Source organism: Coturnix japonica, chromosome 5 (genome assembly GCF_001577835.2).
Source record: "Coturnix japonica isolate 7356 chromosome 5, Coturnix japonica 2.1, whole genome shotgun sequence".
Classification (NCBI taxonomy): domain Eukaryota; kingdom Metazoa; phylum Chordata; class Aves; order Galliformes; family Phasianidae; genus Coturnix; species Coturnix japonica.
The window spans coordinates 16,036,834-16,051,470 of record NC_029520.1 but is presented as its reverse complement, the minus strand read 5'-3'; the positions used below and the strand labels follow the sequence as shown (position 1 = coordinate 16,051,470).

The 14,637-nt window shown below is 36.2% G+C and overlaps 1 protein-coding gene across 2 annotated transcripts in view; it reads right to left on the bottom strand.

Moving 5' to 3' along the window:
• OTOG (otogelin) overlaps window positions 1-14,637 on the bottom strand; it is an 84,564-nt gene that overhangs the window by 66,074 nt on the left and 3,853 nt on the right. For both annotated transcript variants that reach the window (XM_015864149.2, XM_032445043.1), the window contains exons 5-15: window positions 11,699-11,791; window positions 11,342-11,496; window positions 10,849-10,967; window positions 10,336-10,541; window positions 8,297-8,427; window positions 7,595-7,701; window positions 6,665-6,774; window positions 5,767-5,892; window positions 4,739-4,847; window positions 4,287-4,333; window positions 3,668-3,813 (exon numbers count right to left, since the gene is read on the bottom strand). In XM_015864149.2, coding sequence (XP_015719635.1) covers window positions 3,668-3,813; window positions 4,287-4,333; window positions 4,739-4,847; window positions 5,767-5,892; window positions 6,665-6,774; window positions 7,595-7,701; window positions 8,297-8,427; window positions 10,336-10,541; window positions 10,849-10,967; window positions 11,342-11,496; window positions 11,699-11,791 — 1,349 coding nt within the window. The remainder of the gene's footprint in view (window positions 1-3,667; window positions 3,814-4,286; window positions 4,334-4,738; window positions 4,848-5,766; window positions 5,893-6,664; window positions 6,775-7,594; window positions 7,702-8,296; window positions 8,428-10,335; window positions 10,542-10,848; window positions 10,968-11,341; window positions 11,497-11,698; window positions 11,792-14,637) is intronic.

The following is a 14,637-nucleotide window of genomic DNA, read 5'->3' as shown; positions in this document are numbered from 1 at the left end:
ATCACTCCTTCAAGATAATGAGAGATAAAAGCATCCTGCAACTTACTAAAAAAAAAATAAACAGCAGTTAATTTCATTATTTTTAAGAAAGGAATTGTGGAATATGTTCATAAGCTCCCAAAATTAATACTGATTTAAAAAAAGAAGCAGCATATCAAAGCACCCATCCAGTCTGACTTGTTTATTTTTATTATTGTTGTATTGCTTATCCCTTACAATCATTTCAATTCTCTAATTTGGTCAAAATATCATTTAGGAAAACCATTTAAAAAAAATACAGTATTTCACTCAGCAGGAAATATACTGAAAAAAATATTTCAGATTAACTTCATCTGCCATACCAACATCCATTTTACTCATTTGCACTCAACAGTCAACATTACCAAAATCAACATTACCAAATCCCTTGCTGTACAGAAGGTTCAACCACATCTCCTAGACTACTGACAAACATGGACATGTGAATTGTGAAACAACATTCTTGCTATTTAGTTATCCCACTTCTTCACTATGAAATGTGACTTTTGCACATATCATTCAGCAATAGCAGCTATAGATTCAGAGTTTTGCCTACCTTCTAAGAAGCTGAAAATAAAACATACAAGCTCCTACCCACAGAGCAGAGCCAAGGGAACAACTCTCCATAATATATACATTGCTATACAATATTGACAAAAGCTTCATTATTTCTTCATGCTCAGAACTGAAGAAATGCTGTTTGACAATTATTCCTGTTTCAATTAACTGCTCCGTTCACATGCTTTGCACTTGCCAACTTTCAGCAGGTGTTTTCACAGGGATGGCCATTTCTCTCACTCAACACCTTAAAAAGGTCCTATATTCAGACTTCTTTCTCATCATACAGACTACAAAAACAGTGAGATTGTCACCTGAAACCTAGATAATGTTAATCTGTACTGATCTCGGCTGACTCTCATTCCAAAAAGTGCTTAAACAAAATTCCACATCATTTTCAAATCACTTGTTGCCTGATGACTGTTAATATCATCAGCTCTAAAGCATGAGATGATTGAGCTCTTTGTGACTCAGAGAAATCTCCTCAGGTATTTTCTTTCTACACTACTTAATGCGATGGGACTGATAACTTAAAGAAAGTCAGAATTTTAAAAACATAAATCTCAAACTATTGAGAAATTAGGTTCTACGTAGCAAATCTTTTAGCTTCCCATTTCAATTCATTCATTTCTATAAATGGAAATAAATAATCGTAGAATTCTTAGAGTTTGAAGAGACATCTGAAGGCCATCTAGTCCAACTCCCTGCAATGAACCGTGACACCACACCTAGATCAGGTTGCCCAGGGCCATGTTCAGCCTCACCTTGAAAGTCTCCAGGGATGGGGCATCAACCACATCACTGGGCAACCTATTCCAGTGCCTCCATCCTCACTGTATAAGATTTCTTTCTTAATCTAAGCTACATATACCTTCTTCAAGCTTGAAACCATTTCCCGTTGTTCTACCACCACAGACCCTGCCTACAGGACTGTGAAGCAGTTCTTCTGCCAAGTGGTACCCTTTTGGTAGTTAGGCACACAAACAGCTGCACTGAAGCCCCAGAATTCTGAATTACAGTACACACAAAGTGTTCTTGCTATCCTCTCATTTTCCTACTGATAACCAATTTAGCAGCATTTAACTCTGGAACAGATCACGCGCAAGCCTCAGCTCAACCACCTGGCCATTGCATTCAGAATACTCCATTCAGAGCTCTGTAGAAGTCTATGCTTATTAGGGACTGATAAGGCTAAATTTGTTAACAGCAAAGCAAAATAGGAAGCCCACATGAAGTAAAAAACTCTTTTTTTTTCCCCACCTACAAGTCTTTTGGATGCCTTAAGCACAATTCCTCAGCCAGGGCAAAGAATATAGAAGGCATTTTGCAGTGTCAGGAGTGCTACAGAAAGTTAACTAATTTGTCTGCCACCTTCCTCAATAAAAACATCACAACTAAACCAAAGAGCAAGTTTCTGCCAGTTTTGGTAATGGTGTAGTACAGGGCTATTTAAACATACAAGAGGTTTTCACAAGCTTCATGGACTGCAAAAAATTTTATAATACTATATTGACAGAAGAGGATTATACCTATGTTTATATTTTGTTTCACAGCTTTTGTGTTTCTTCTTGGTCAGGATACTGACTTACTCCTCAGGAAGTCAGGGTTAGTATGGGATGAAGCCAGAGTAAAGGAAAAGAACACTAATTGAAATAATCTACATCAATATGTACTTGCAATCTATGTGATAGTTGCTATAATTCCCATATCATCATCAAGTGGTCTCCTCCCTCCTACAAACATGAAATACAAGTATGATCACCGTGGTTTTCCAAACCCAAAGATTGCCTTTAAGGACTTTAACATTGTTTTTATATCGTGAAGCCCAGAACTGCACACAGTATTCAAGGTAAAGTAGTATCAACACTAAATACAGCATGTGAATCACCTCTTCTGACCTGATGTCTACACACTGCATTCAACCCACCCCACACTGCAGTCAGCGCTCTTGACTGTGAGATCCCTTTCTTCATCTCCCATTCTGTATCTGTGTCCAGATTACTATTTAATTCTATTATTGCTATATTTTGTTTTTACTATAATTCTACTTACTCTATTTTGTTCTACTGAATACTGTAAAATTTCTATTCATGAAATTTCAATTTCATATGACTTCTTTCTAAAGGTCTTCTCTGTCACTCAGAACAAATATCACTAGAACAAAAAGATCTTACTGAAATACGAGTCTAGAAAATTTGGCATGACCATTTTTCCTCCCAATGGAATGGCAAGTGTATAAACAGTATAAGTTGCAGAGAAGCTTCACAATGGCAACATGACTTATAGAAATACACAGAATTAAATACTGTACCTGGTTGTACCTCAGGAGAACCACACTGTGTAATTTCAGTCAAAACCTCAGTGTTCTTCACCTCATAAGCACAACAGTATAATATGAGTTTAGAAATCCACAGAGTAAGTGATGAGGTCTTCAACACAAGTTTACAAAAGTAAATGGAACTTATTTTTGACTTCAGTATTTAGTATTAGAACTTCACTAATGAAGTAACATCCACAGCATCAGCTATATGTACACACACTTGGCTGTACAGTCAACACACTCTCAACAGTAGACACAGACATATATCTATACCTAAAGCCAAGAGAGTTGTTCAAAATCTACCCAAAACTTCCTATATTGACATAAGCCAAAGTGAATTTCTAGCTGCTAGAACAAATCCAAAAGGGAAATCTATACTTAAAATGCAAAAAAAAAAAAAAAAAAAGAAAAAAACACGACATCCTCAAACATCCTCATTCTTCTTTCTAGCTTTCTAGTAGTAATAAGGAGTAAGATTGTTTTGTGCTCACTGCAAATCCAGAAAGTCCCAGAAAGCTAAAGAAAACAAGTCATCGTCCAGGATTTGCCACAGAAATCACAAGGTACTATTGAATGACCTCACTGAACACTGGATCAGAACACTGGCATGATCCTTCCTATTAAATGCAAGCCAAAGCGTTTAACTACTTCACCATTAAGGACAATTGCTGCTAATAATTTTAATATATCCAATAGCTTTGATATTTCTCCCTCCTTAATACACATTTTCCCTTCAAGATATAAACATAATGAGAAAGTACTAAGCCTTACCTGTCCACAAGGAGCATTCTGCAAGGAAACAGTAAACTCTCCAGATGTACGACTTTTTGCTAGAATATACTGGCAAGTGGCTTGAAAAGTGTATTCACGCCCATCAAATGTCATAAAATGAATGTCTCCTGAAACTGAACATTCAGCTGAGAAATAAACAAATAATGTAATTAAGACATTTGTCTAATTCCTAGTTAGAACATTATTGGCCACGAATACCACGAGGAAAAGCAAAACAACAATGAAATAGTCATCTTGCACTTGGAAACTCTTCCATGAAACATATCTGTAAGTCTGTCAACTGAAGACTGCAGAGGAAACTTCAGATGAATGTCAGGAGCAGCCAGGCAGTTCCATCTATGAGAGACACTATAGCTGCCTAAAGGGAGATGCATTACTGAGCTAAGCTGAAAGGTAGATGTCTGCTATTTACAGCACTTATTTACATGCAGATTAAATGAATATGTTAATAAACAGATACAAACAAACAAAAAAATTGTATAGAAAATACAGCGGGGGAAAAAAGTTTAAATGAGCATCAATATTATACCTAAAAAATTCAGTTACTGAAAAAAGTTCAGTAACCAAGACTTTTATTTTTTTTTTTTTTCAAACATACCTGGACATGTAAGATTGGTACAAATCCATTTTCCTCCACTGCAAGTGCTGAAATAAAAGCAAATAGGTTTCATATTGAGATTTTACTTTGTAAACTACATAGCTATGCTCAGTTGCTTTTCCTGAATTCCAAGAGCAACAAGAGAAGAAAGAAAAGTCAAAGTAATTCTCGTTCTACGATTTTTAATTCCAGATTGCTTTTAGACAGAGTTCAAGGAAAAAAAAGTTGACATTTCCTTACTCTCTGCAATATCCATGACTTGCCCTTGTTCTCCATTAATAAATCTATAGTTTCTTTATGTCTCTTAAGAGCAATTAGTTGTCTATGGAACAACAAATTTTGTATGTTGAGACTGTAATGACTTGTCAACTTTATGCAATAGGCCTTAAGTGCTGTCTCTGTCATAGTGATGGAAAGATAAAGTGTACAGTATTAAAAGAAAAACTACTAACCAATTATTACATTCCTCATAAACCACAGAACCTGTTTCAAAAGAACTTCCATGGTAATCACAAGGACAGTCCATAGGCTTGACACATGATTCATTTTCATAAATTAAGCCTAGAAGAAACAAACAAGGAAGAAAGATTGAAACATTCATAATTATCAACAGAGAACTGAGAGGAACAAATGATCCCACTGAATACAAAGTTGTAGGATATAAAATTGTACATTATTTGGGAGTCATTTTATATTCTATTCCTAAATTGCTTGAGATGTATAAGTAATTGTTTTTTGGTGTGTGTTTTGTTTGTTTGTTTGTTTTTTGGGGGGAGGGAGGGGGCTGTTTTGTTTTTCTATTATTCAACTGTTAGAAATCCAGAAACTGAAAGAGAATCTATTATAAGATGAAGCATATGACAAAGATTATCACACTTAAATCAGAAAACCTTCAAGTTTCTACAGCACATCATTTTCTCAGTAATGATCAGATAGAATTATATACTTAAGAAGTCAGTAACAAGATGAAAACTAGACAAAAAAAAATCCTTAATATTAAGTGCAGAGTTCTGCTATAGGCCAAATAGGCAAATATCTCACTTGCTAAAACCATACAACAGTAAATATCCCAGTGTAAAACTTGTTTCTAGCCACATGAATGATTTTTACTCAAGCTCTCATAAATACCTGAAATTGCAGACATCCTTTGTGAGTAAAAAGTAAAATAAAACCAAGCAGCAACCACAAGAACTGGGAGGCTGGCTCCACTTTACATAAAACAATAAACAGAACAAAAACCATTTTTTAACTCAACTGCAGAACTCTACACCTGGAATTTGGATCTGTGCTGAAACTATTCCTTCCTGAAAGACTGAGGACAAGACTCTTGACACCACATGATAACAACAACGTCACTTATCCACAACCTCTTTGCATGGTGTTCATAAAGAATGCTTTACAGGCCATGTAAACCTAGGAGAAAATGATCCAAAAATAAAGTAACATCAGCTCATACATATCTGAGAAGCAAAACTATTACCATCTGGACAATAGCATCCATCAATGCAGGGAAGCTCACTGTCAATACACTGTGACTGCTGATGACATGAAACAGGGCAACAGCTGATGCACTCACTGTAGGTTAATGGTTCAAGACAGGTAATCACTACAACACAAAAAAGATAGAGAAACAAGGAGCTCTTGGGCTACTGACCCACAATGTGAATAGATGCACACAAAGATTCCAGGCAATTACTCTTTGGTAAGTCAACAAAATATATGCTGTCTGTATCAATGAAACAATGATTTTCTAACATGCAAACAGAATATACATATATCCATAGTCTGTCTATTGAAGGTGCATTAAGCAATAAACCTTAAATTAAATCACAGGACAGATAGGACAGGAAAGCAGAGCTGTGAGATCAGCACAGAAAACAGTAGAATATTCATTAACCAACATTTCTGGAAGCATATGGGAAATGTTTCTGTCACAAATGATAAAGCAATGTTGTTCTTGTTTTCCAGACAGATGGACAAATTAGATGACCTCTTTCAGACTTACATTCTGTGACTTCTAACGTGAAGACTTAAAATGTAATTCATTTATTTTTAACAGTCATGATTTATTTAATGTATCAAAAATCTATGAAGTTTTGGTCAATATTAAAAAGGGCAGCACCATGAAAAAAATAAAAAAAAAAAATTAATCAGCTTACTGAAATATCATGGAGTCTTTAAGAAGGAAAAGCTTATAAAAGCATGCTTAATATACTCAGTATGGATTACACATTGAAAATATTCTGAACTCATACATAGCACTGAATTTCATAGTTGTGCTTTCACTGATAACTATATTAGTTCACAGTAGAAGGAAAGAAATCACGCAGAGCAATCAGCTACTGTACAGTTTTCCAAGTACTGAGATATCTGCATACCACATGGCTGAAAGTGCCTCCTCCACCCATGAAGAGGTTTTCCTGCTTGGGCACATGCTCTGGCATATTCAGTTAATGCTCGACACCAAGTTGCATTATCAACAGCTGACCTTACAACAAACGAAAATTGACACGTTATTTTTCTCCTACTTTCAAACAGTCAATCTCACAAGCATTCCTACACTGCATACACAAGTACAGTCTGAATTTACATTAATATAGCTTTATACCCTTAACTGGATATGTCATTCTACTGTGCTTGAAGACAGAAGAACAGCGTATTGGATTGAATCCATTGAAGCCTGTGATACAGCAATAGAGATGTGAATAGAGGCCTTGGTTTTTACAAAAGAAACTGTATCCAATAAAACACTCAGAAGAAAATACAATATTTCCACCAGAGTATTGCCATTCTGTAGGAAATGGAAATTGTTTTCTGCCTTGCCCGTTAAATAGTCAAAGCTGCTTTGAGATGAGATTTTTAAATAACAATGTAGACTCGAATAGTTTGTGAGCATGCAGGTAATCAATCTCAAGTTTTGGTTAAATTAATGTTTACTGCTTATGGATGCCCAATTGATCTATTCACAATTACTTTTCATTAAGACCCAAAATACTAACAACGTCATATATTCAGCATGAAAATAATAAACGAATAAATTACATTTACTATTACTAATACACTAATAACTGGGCCTAAATTTTGTCATCCTTACACCAAACAAAAAATTCCAACAGAAATCTGAGTACAACTAGAAAGAGTGAGAAGAGTAACGCATTCTAACTGCTCAGAAGAATTTCAGATTTCAATTAGTATACAGAAAAGGAACCACAATAGTTTTGTTACCAGTTAGTTAGAATTCACTCTCACAATAAAGGACAATATTTTTTATAATAGCTTTGAAATTTCCCAAAAATTCATTCTCTTACATGCAAAGATCACTGGTGCAGCTTGCCATAAAAGGAAGAGGGCTCACATATTCTTGACATTGTTCAAATGGAGGATGTAATAGAATATTACACAGAGCGTACACCCTCTGAAATTAAAGAGACCGCAGTTATAAAGGTTTTAAAAAGTAAACCAGAGCAGAATAGCATACTAAGCAAAAACAGAACAGACAGCTCTCAGACTGACCATTAATCCCTCCACATTCATCAACTAGAAGCTGTGGCAAGCAAAACAGTGCTAGACATGCCAGAGTACTCATAACACTGAACCTCTATCCAAGGTCATAATAATGCTAATAAAATATATCCTTTCCCAGAAGAGGATAGATAGTGTTGGAACTAAGCCTAGACAAATTGCAAAAGTCTTCATTTTAGTTTAATTAGAAAATATAAGGCAACAGAAATAAGGTGTCTCACAACACCATTAGCTTCAAAGCACTGCATTTCTGAGCTATCACTTCAAAATATTACTCGCAAAAGATAACTAATTTGATGTGATGAACCAAAGTGACAGAATTTGGATTTTCTTGTTTGTTTATGCTAGTAAATAAAACACACTCTCACTCTAAATGCTGTTAAAGCAGCCTTCTTAATCCACCTCCACAAAGGAGAATTAGGAATATTTAGTCAAATTCTTGTAAGAATCACAGACTATGGTAATAATTCTTTCATGAGGATCCAAACCTGTAAAGATTCATGGCTTTGAGTCAGGCAAGGTGGCTCACTGAGAAAAGAGTTATCCCAGGTGGGTTGTCCCTGTGGAGGATTTTCCTGCCAACTCTCCACAAACTCTGTTATATCATCTGTCAGTTTCCCTAAACAAGACACAGATACAGTCAATAGAGAGATCTGGCAAAACAATGTTTCTATACTAAGGAAACATCTGAGCAATCATACTACCACGTGAAGATGAGACAACCAAATACTACTGCAGCAATTGGATAGATCAACATGATGGGAAGATCAACACTACAGTAAGGAACCTATAAGGAAGACTGCTTACCCATATTGGAAGATTCCAGGTTCACAGGGGAAAACTCCACCAGGGAGGGATCTCCAGAAAGAGATCCTTCCCCAGAGGCAGTCAGCCCTTAAATGGGGTCTAAGAGAGGTGCAGCCAGGCTCCACCCCTTCCAGTCACAGGTGAACTGCCTTCATCTGTACTCCCAGGGCTTACCTGGTCACTTCCCCAGATGCTCAATCAGTAGTTCAGGCCCTGACTCAACAGTTCCCATACAACCACCCACAACAAAATGAATCAGGTTTAAGTCTGAAACATAGTGGTCCTTCTAAGACACGGAAAGCCCTTTAAAAAGGAATATAGAGAAAAGGTTTTAGAAGGGCAGAAAGAGACTAACTCAGCAGGTGATCTAGCAAGGAAGGACTTTAGGGGAGTAGGACTGCACCTACCACCATCTTTGAATGAAAGCAGGAAAGAAATCTGTAATAATACACGTAGTTCTAAAATGCTTCTAAGCAGGTAGCCTAAAACTCAAGAATAATAAGGCATTCCTGGGTCACTGCAAGAGTACAATATAATTATATACATTATCTATATAAACATCTACAAGTATGCCTTTTTCATGAGAAGATATGTCCATGCCAGCTTTTAACTAGCTGAGAATAGTATAATCTGTCAGAGAGATGTGGTGACATTGATTACTACTCAAATTACCCATAAATGCATATCATGTCTTACCTGCCTTATTAATGCTCCTCCAGATATTCAGATAAAAGTAGTATGCAGTGCATCTACTTGTGCTACAATTGCAGCTTTATGCAACTGAAATACCATGAGAAAGTTGAGAGGGTAGGGAAATGGTTGATGGCAATGAGCACAACGAGCTATTGATCTTGGTATTAACTTGAGCATTCTGATTTAGTGAGCTAACTGTTTAATGGGCTGATCCTAGAGCAGGGTGATGCTTCACAAAATTGAGTGACATGCCATAGCAACAGAGGGAACCTATTACATATTATACTTTGAGCTTCGAAATAGTATTGTAAAGAAATATCCTACTTTATAGAAGAAGAGCAAAGAGTTAAACAGCCCAAAGCAACAATTTCCAGAAGTTTTTTTGTTGCCTAAACTGAGCTACCTTTTAAGTGGATCTGCTTTTTTCTCCCCAGCCTGGTTCTTTTTAGTTTATAGAGGTCTTAGAATTTACTGAAAGCCAAAGACTATTGTTGACTATCTGAAGTTGGTATCCAAGAAACTGGTACTTTGAGAATACCTGGTCACTTCTGAGAGCATTAGTGCAAATGAAATGCCATATCAAGTGGGAATCTTCATTCTTCATCTTGGCAGTCTTCATTGATTTTCTAATTAAAGTTATCTATTCATTTCCAACAGTAATACCTCAGGCTTCCTCAGGTTCCTATGTAAAACCGCTTAAAGGGCAGTGAACATTTAAAAGTACAGTTCTATTGTTTAGGTCCCAGGAATCTGAAGTGCAAATATCAGTGTAAGTAGTGGAGTAACCCAGGTACTAGCTATTCTTTTTAAAAGCTAATAACCCTCCAGGGTCCCATTCATACTGAAATCCGTTTTGTTTGTTAATAGTATCATCAAGAAGTGTTTCCATACAACATTTTTCATTTTAAAAAATTGCACATTTAAATTCAATTAGTGTTTCAATTAAAAACTAAAGAAAGTAACAGTTACCCTGGAAAAAAAAATAATAATAATGTATTACACCACTAAAAGTATTTTAAATACTCACCATAACTAGTTTCAAGATCATCCTGCAGGACAGCGTTATTGTTTCCACACAGTCCATGTGTCTTGCCCAGGTACTCTGGTGCCATTTTGATGTACACTGCAGATATACCATCCCAAGCCAGAGTAAAGGCATACTGGTGCCTGACTAGAAAGTATCCAGCTAGTTTCTGGATGTGTAAGTTTCCAATAATAGAAGGCAAATGAAGTCTGTGAAGCAAGACAGGATTGAAAAACAAAAAAAAAAAAAAAAAAACCAAAAAAACCCAAACACCTCAAATAAGGAATATCACTACTAGTTACATGTTGTAACAACACTTGACACTATATACTGCTTATTTAGATAGCTCCTCCCTCAGATACTTCTCTGTAGCTCAGGAGGGCTTGTAACAGCTGTGGTATGAATATTTTTTTTCTTTAAGCTACAAGTAAGTATTCTTGTTTATATCTCTGCTATTAAAACTGCATCATGAAATTATGACTATTGTTACAGCCTCAGAAAGGTGAGTACCATTACCCAAATCCTTTATAGGTGACTTCACTGCTCATTTTTATTTGTTCATCTCCGGAAAAGAATAAACTAACAGACCGTTTGCAAGAGTATGGAGAAGAATGGCATTCAGGATCATTATTCACCTGTCAAACAAAATGACAAGTGTCAAAGTTAAGACTATAATCGAACTCCTCAATGATCCATAAGCTACACAACTAAAACTCACAATCCCACCTTCAGCACATGAACAAGGAATTCTGCTCTTCCCAAAAAAAATGAGTAATATTAACAGCCTTTACACAACAGCAGTTGATTTAGAAAGTACAGACAACAGTTTTCTTAAACATGTTTATAATTTCTCCAAGATTAGCTGGTAGTATATTCAATTAGAATTACTTGTTGTTAACATTCTAAAGCCCCCCTGTACTATCATCTCAAGTTATTTTTAATCTCCTAAAATTATTGCATCAGCATGTCGAACAACAGTAAAAGGAAACATAGAAGGGCAGTCCCCTACCTGTATGGAAAAACTCTGCTCATCTAATTCAGTATGTCTCACAAGTGCATATGTGGATTTCCCGGAAAAATAGTAATAGAGTCCATCGAAAGTTTCAAAGTGATATTGACCCCATGTTCTGCATATATGATCTCTCTCAGCACCTGTGTTATACACTAACAAAAGGAGAATCACTTGAGAAGTACTGTTGTTTGGATTTAATCTGTATTGAAATGTAACAGTGTGATATAGCACCACAGAAAGGAGAGGGAGGGAAAAATACCAGAAGATGAAGGAACCTTCAGGCAGAAGTAATTTTTGCAGCTGTGGGAACCTGCATGCAATTACAGAAATCCATCCTGTTTCTTCCCAACACACCTGTCTGACATCTTGGTCCAGATGCATTAAACCGACTGCAGTTGCAGAGCTCCCTGTAGACACATTCACCTCCATTAAAACACATAAATGAACCTGAGTTGAAAAACAAAGCACATTAAGAACAAGTTACAAACTTCATCCTTATGACCCAGTTCTGTTACTGATCCCTATTTCCACAAATGACAGATGAAGTCTTAGCTTTTAAACTCCGCTTGAGCCCAAGAGAATGCCACAGGATCCCACAAACAGGAAACACACTGAAAAAAACTTCATATTAAGAAATACAACCAGATGCTACAAATGTATTATGCATTTATAGGCCAAATCAAAATGGCCAGAGGTTCTGACATACATTCTGTCCATCCATGTAGTGAATAAATTAAGTAAACGCATTTATAGGACAAAACAGCTCAGTACTTGTATCCTTCTATAAAAGAATGTTGCAAATGAAATTGAGTGTATAATCACTACCAACTCTGTCACAGACATATATATATCTTGAGATCCCAGCTATAAATCTTCCACCTGTCTGCTCCCCTTCCATCCCATAACTTCTGAGCTCCTTGCTACCAAGTTTAGACATTGTAATCAAATGCCTTTTTAACTCTTACAATATAACCACTTATTTTTCTAACACTTGACCTTCTAAAGTTTAAGTCTACTTGGGAAAGGATTTGTCTTTTAATAATTGCTTTCTGCGCAAAAATCTAGTAGCTTCTGTTGTTTAGAGAAAAAAATATTTGTTGTGTAAAAATAAATACACCGATATTTAAAGACAAAAACTAAACACACAAGTTAAGAAGAAATTATTGCAGGAAGAAAAAGTAGTTTAGGCCTCTTTGCCTTTAAAAAATATGTTTTTCTTGAGAAATAAAATGTGTACTGTGAAAGTACTGTCCTGAAAAGCAGAATTTACAGAAAAGGACCTTTTCTTCTACTTTGGTCAAACCCTGACATGTTAAATGTGTTAACATCAGTGGTATACATAAAAGCACTAAAGCACCTATATTACCTGTAAGCTTTTGAGAAATAGTAATGAAGTATGGTTTGAAGCTTTGTCAATGCAGGGAAACTAATGCAAGCTCTACTTCTGAAAATCTATACAAGCTCTGCAATTTATTTAAATAGAATTAGTCTTAGGAGGAAAACCCACAACACAGACCATTGCTTTATGATTTCATGGGTCACACCAGCTACAGGTTTTATTCTCAGCACTGATATTCATTAAATATGCGTGGAAAATGCAAGTATCAAAAACAGATGCTAAACTCTTTCACAGAACGGTTGGAATGGTTTCCCATAAACTAATCAATTCCATAAAGCTAACAAATGCATACAAACAAGTCAAGAGTTGAACACTAACAACCTACTACTATTGAACAGATGCTGAATTCCTCACTCCAGTAAAAGCAATGCAACTTTTCCCTCCTGTTCTAGAATCTCATTTTATTGATGTGCTGTTAATAGTAGTTTTCTATCAACATATTTTAACAGCAAATATTTAGTTTGCTTTGCCTGCATTAGAGAATATTACAGGAACCAGGGAGCCATACTTACCAAGAGCGTTAAATGCACTAAATCTGAAAGCAAGATGCACATCGTTGCATCCTGTGAGAAAACCCAAACTTCTAACAACAGTCAGAAATGGTATTTTTGACAGCAACCACCACCCAATGTTTTAACAAAACATTATAAACTCCAGCTTTGTTCTAATCTCCTAAAATAGCCGTGGTTTGTCAATACAGCATTGGTGTTTCCTATGTTATTATTCCTATGTTATTCCTATGGCCATTTGCAAAAACTGCTGAGCCAGAGTGCCTTCCCTGCCTAGCCAGCATGAGCACGTTCATGCACTAATGCAAGTACCATGTAGAAAGGCCCCTACTTGAGCCACCTCATTTACATACTCACAGCGATCGATCTTGTCACTAATACAAGAACCTTATCCCTCTTGTCAAGAAAGGCAGACATAGCTCTCTTTCATCATGGGAGTTGTGAGACCTGTGTAATCAGAGCTCAGGTCTCTGTTCTTGGCTTCTCTAAGATTATGGCCTCTTGCCTATCAAGCCACAATAATCTGCAATTAGACTGCAAGTCATGTTCCTCTTTGCTGTAGACAAAGTTAGCTCCCTTTTGATGTTTCAGGTTGAACGATTCCCCTTTAAGCATGGCTCAGGTAACTTGCCTGAATCTACATTTATTTCAATTGTGGACACAGTCAGCTGATCTGGAGACATTTGCAGTAGCTGGGAAACAAGCCTCTTGCTTACTCTTAGCAAGAAAAGCAGCAAATCAAATCCCAGAAGTCAGTTAATTCAGTATGATGAATGTTTTCTTCTTTATGAAATCCTCTTTTATTTCCACAAATGTGATTCTAAGAAAACATGATAAACTGAGCTGTAGTGTCTGCTTGTATCCCTGTTTACATTACTGTAGAGCATCTTTCCACAACATGGAAAATTTGTGCGCAAAGCCAAAGTAATTTTTCATTGGGTAGCCAGAAGAATATAGAGTTAATTCCACTTACATTCAATAATCTTACTACAACAGTGTAGACTCCTTTAATCAGGAACTCAGACCACCTATTTCTATTCAATTAACATTGGAAAAATTTCTCAGCTACCAAGAATAAACATCCCATAACAAAGGGTGAACACAGATCTCTATCATGAAAGGAATACACACTCCATACCCTTACACTACACAGGTCACCCTGATAACATAACCATCATCATCACAAAGCCAAGTGTCAGAAACTCCTTTATTAAAGAAGGTGAAGATTTAGAACTATCTTATAAAGAAGGTCTTGAGCTCTTCTCTGCTCCTTCTATTCTTTCATTAACTCTAAACATCTCTTACCTAGCGAACAGGCTGCATCCTAACCCAGTATGTTAAATAAGATCACTACAGCTCCTCAGACACCATAACCCAGTCTGTTT